At 45.4% G+C, this 4391-nt stretch overlaps 1 protein-coding gene across 1 annotated transcript; it reads left to right on the top strand.

The window, feature by feature from the left end:
* Positions 1–468: 468 nt before the first annotated feature.
* On the top strand, positions 469–1221 carry LOC138880083 (uncharacterized). The gene has a single exon (XM_070159736.1). The coding sequence runs from the start codon at positions 469–471 to the stop codon at positions 1219–1221; it is 753 nt and encodes a 250-aa protein (XP_070015837.1).
* The last annotated feature ends 3170 nt before the right edge of the window (positions 1222–4391 follow it).

The raw sequence follows: 4391 nt of genomic DNA, 5'->3' as shown, positions 1-4391 counted from the left end.
GTAGCTTGTAATAGCAAATTTTGGTGATAAATTGAATGATTCCAAAAGAATTTTTGTGTCTTTACTTTACGGCAGAACTACGCCCGGTCTGATTCACGCGGGGACGTGATACGTAGGCAATCCACATAAGATTCGACCACCACTAAAAAAAAGAAAATGAGAGAAGAAAAGGAAGAAGAAAAGAAAGATAATAGAAAAGAAAGCGGAGGGTTACCAAAACACTTTAAAAAGCACAAATAAAACAAGTCGGGATGATGCATGCAGTCAAAGCAAAAACATGTTAGAAATGGTGGAACTGCCTAGGAACATTGCATTTCCCAATGTGAAAATTACACTATGTGTTAAGCTCTAACGCTAACAAGTTTGTTCTTTATATCAGAGAAAGAAGTTTCGAAACAGTTAGCTCGTTAGAACGTTCTGGCAGAGTACCACTATCGCACAAGATCTAAAGGGCCCATTTTGAAAAGTATGTCTGGTTCGGACAAAAGTGTCGAAGAGGAAAAGACAGAGATGCAAGTAATGGAAGAAGAGGTAGACAGGTTGAGACAGGAGATAGCAGGAATGCACCCAGCCTGGGCTAGGGGACAGACATCACCAACCCTTCCCCCTACTCCTACCCTTTTGCCAGCTCGAACTCCGGAACACCCTCCCACTGGTCCATCAACGAGCTTCCCCATTGCCCAATACTATCAAAGGGAAACTTCCTATGATCCCCAAGCTCCACCACCCAAACAAAACCCTCCTCCGCCAATCATCCTCGTCTTTGGGGCACCTCTACCAACCACACTGCAAAGATCCTCCAGCGAGTTGTTGTTTCAGGCTCACGATAACCAGTACTATCCCCCTGAGCCAACCTTTAAAGCACCCGAGCCATACACTTACACCCCTCACCTTCAATTCCCGACAGAAACTGAGAGGCCGACTAAGAGTCCGGAGCAGGATGAAGTGCTTCGTAAAATGAAGAGCCTGGAGCAATCCTTCAGGAATATGCATGGATTGGGAATCCAAGTTAGTGTGGCCTACAAAGATCTATGTACTTTCCCCGATGTTCAATTATCGGCGGGTTTTAAAATGCCCAAATTTGATCTATACGAGGGACATGGTGACCCCATGGCACATCTACGAGGTTTCTGCAGTAAAATGAGAGGAGCAGGAGGAATGGATGAGCTCTTGATAGCTTATTTTGGTCAAAGTTTAAGCGGGCCCGCACTCGAATGGTAGACGAGGCAGGACCCTAGCAGATGGTATACTTGGGATAATCTGGCATAAGCATTTGCAGGTCACTTCCAGTATAACCTTGAGATCGTCCCGGACCATCTCACACTGTTAAAACTTGAGAAAAAGCCTGGAGAGAGCTTCAGGGAATTCGGATTCCGTTGGAGGGAACAAGCAGCAAGAGTCGATCCTCCAATGAGGGAAGGTGAAATGGTGGACTACTTTTTACAAACTTTGGAGCCAACTTACTTTGGTCACTTGGTGACGTCAGTTGGAAAATCTTTTAATGAAGTAGTAAAAATGGGCGACATGGTTGAAGAGGGACTCAGGTCCAACAAGATAATGAGTTACTCGGCAATCAAGGCCACGACTTAGGCTATCCAGAGCGGCATGGGGGGTGCGCTCGGGAAAAAGAAGAGAGAGGATATAGCAACAGTCGAAGCCGGTACTTGGTCCAGATCAAAAGGTCCTTCCCCTCGATACCAACCCAAACCCCACTACCCAAATTATCCACCCACTCCATACAACCCTCCACAATCCAATCATTATCAGCAAGAGCCGCATTTCTCTGTCCATCACGCCCAAACCTACAACCAGCTTCCGGCTTGCCCGCAATGGCATGCGCTGGCTCCCCAACATACATATCCACCTACCCAACATACATATACACCTCCCCAACATACATATCCACCTCCCCAAAACACATATCCACCACCAAGGGCATACAGGAATCCTTCAGGGCCAAGCTACCGCGGAAATCAGGCTTTCAGGAATGAAAGGACGTAGAGGCCGAGAACATTCATTCCATTGGGAGAAACCTATACTACTCTGTTCCACAAGTTGAGGCAGATAGGCTTGTTAAGTCTTGTCGAACCCAAATTGCCAAATCCCCTTCCCAAAAATCTTGACCATTCAGTGAGCTGCGAATATTGTTCGGGGGCTCCCAGGCATGATACCGAGAAATGTTGGAAGTTAAAGACTGCCATACAAGATCTTATTGACACAAATATGATCGAGGTTCAGGCACCAGAGGCACCCAACATCAATGAAAACCCATTATCGGTGCACCACGAGGCCCACATGATATAACTAGTGCACAAAAGAGGGAAACCCAAAAAGCCCTCACAAACGGTAATGATGATTCGGGCTAGCTCAAACGAGAAGTCAACCAGTGAAAGGGTAGTGGTACAGTTGGGAAAGGTAGATGACAAGCCATTTGTTGTAGTGGGGAAAGGTTCGTCTATTGCTGCAAAGAAGCCAGAGTCAGTCGGGGTAGTACTGCCGGGAGTATCAAGCACCCCAGTGTTGGTAGTGAAGGGGGCCCGCATAGAACCAGTCGTTATCAGGCCGGTGATGCAGTTGCCGATAACAAGTGAGAAAGCAGTGCCATGGAGCTATAGTCAAATGACAGTTATGCATAAGGGGAAGGAAATTGTGGAAGAAATATGCGAGGCCCAGGGCTTAACCCGTTCAGGAAGGTGTTTTGCTCCCGCGGAACTGAGAAGGACCAATCCTGTAACGATAAAAAAACCAGTAACGGAGGAAGAAGCAGAAGAGTTTTTGAAGAAGATGAAGGCCCAGGACTACTCAATTATAGAGCAGTTGAGAAAAACCCCGGCCCAAATTTCATTGCTATCCTTGTTGATTCACTCAAACGATCAATGTCAGGCCTTAATGAAGATTCTGAATGAGGCCCATGTCCCGGAGAAGCTCTCAGTGAACCATTTGGAGAAAATAGTGCACAAGATCTTCGAAGTAAACCGAGTGACATTCTCGAACGATGAGTTACCGGTAGAGGGTACAGAACACAACAGGGCACTCTACTTGACGGTAAAATACGAAGATTCGGTGGTCACTCGAGTACTAATTGATAATGGATCAAGTACAAATATCTGTCCTTTGGCCACTCTGAGCAAACTAAGGGTTGCTGATGATAGGATCCACAAGAACAGTGTCTGCGTTCGAGGTTTTGATGGAAGTGGTACTGACACAGTGGGTGATATCGTACTGGAATTAACCATCGGTCCAGTCGAGTTCACCATGGAATTTCAAGTGATAGATGTGGCGGTATCGTACAATCTTTTGATTGGATGACCCTGGATCCACGCAGCTAAAGCGGTACCTTCTATGCTACATCAAATGGTCAAATTTGAATGGGATAGACAAGAGATTGTGATTCACGGGGATGACGGCACACATACTGTCAATGATGTTATTGTGCCCTTCATAGAGACCGACGATGATAAGGGCCCATAGGTTTATCAGGTTTTTGACGCAGTCTCAGTAGACAAGATCCTTGAGGGTAGGGGCCTTCCACTTCCCAGAATCACAGCCGCAACATTCATGATAGCCTCAGAGATGTTGAACAGCGGGTTTGTACCACGGTAAGGTTTGGAAATTGATCTGCAGGGAATGGTCGAGCCAGTTTCTTTGCCCAAGAGTCTGGATAATTTTGGATTGGGATTTAAGCCTACCGCAGCGGAAGTAAAACAGGCCCGCAAGATGAAGAAAAGAGTCTGGGTCCTTCCTAAGCCAGTCCCACGACTGTCCAGTTTATTTGTCAAAGCAGGGTGCAGAAAGTTACCAGTCCCGGAAGTTCTTGGACCCTTGATCGGGCCGAATGGAGATTTGAATGAGGGCTTTGAGAGAATGTTCGCAGATGTCAACATGATAGAGGCTGGAGAGGGTTCCAGTAAGGCAAAAATACAGTTTGTTGGGCCTAGGGCCAATGTCAACAATTGGACAGCTACTCTTCTTCCTACTCGGAGGGAGTCCTGGTAGTTGGCTCTGATTTTCCTTTTTGTTTTCTGGATTATTCCAGGGTTGTTATCCAGATTCCCTTTTATTTTAGCATTGCTCAACAAAGTGTGAAACCTTGTTATCCCAGGATTCAATAAAATGAGAAGTTTTTTTTTTCATTCCTTATTTTACTTTTATTTTTATTTTTATTTTCGTTTCTTTCTTTTCTTTTCTGAACAGTTCTTTTCATACTGGTCTTAACAACATGGCATGCACGACGGATCTTCAACCTAGTCTAAAAGATCAATCTGATTCCGAATTAACCATACAAGAGGTCGATTATGATAATGAATCGGAATACGATGAGGATGAAGCCTTCGAGGAGATAAATAGAGAGTTAAGCCAATTTGAAGAAAAATCTAGGCCCAACTTAAATG

This window comes from Nicotiana sylvestris, chromosome 10, assembly GCF_000393655.2.
Source record: "Nicotiana sylvestris chromosome 10, ASM39365v2, whole genome shotgun sequence".
Classification (NCBI taxonomy): domain Eukaryota; kingdom Viridiplantae; phylum Streptophyta; class Magnoliopsida; order Solanales; family Solanaceae; genus Nicotiana; species Nicotiana sylvestris.
The sequence above is the reverse complement of the archived record's forward strand: the minus strand, read 5'-3'. Positions and strand labels throughout refer to the sequence as shown.

What these genes read in the sequence shown, in the direction of transcription:
- LOC138880083 (XM_070159736.1), top strand. Translation starts at nt 469, where the DNA reads ATGTCTGGTTCGGACAAAAGTGTCGAAGAGGAAAAGACAGAGATGCAA.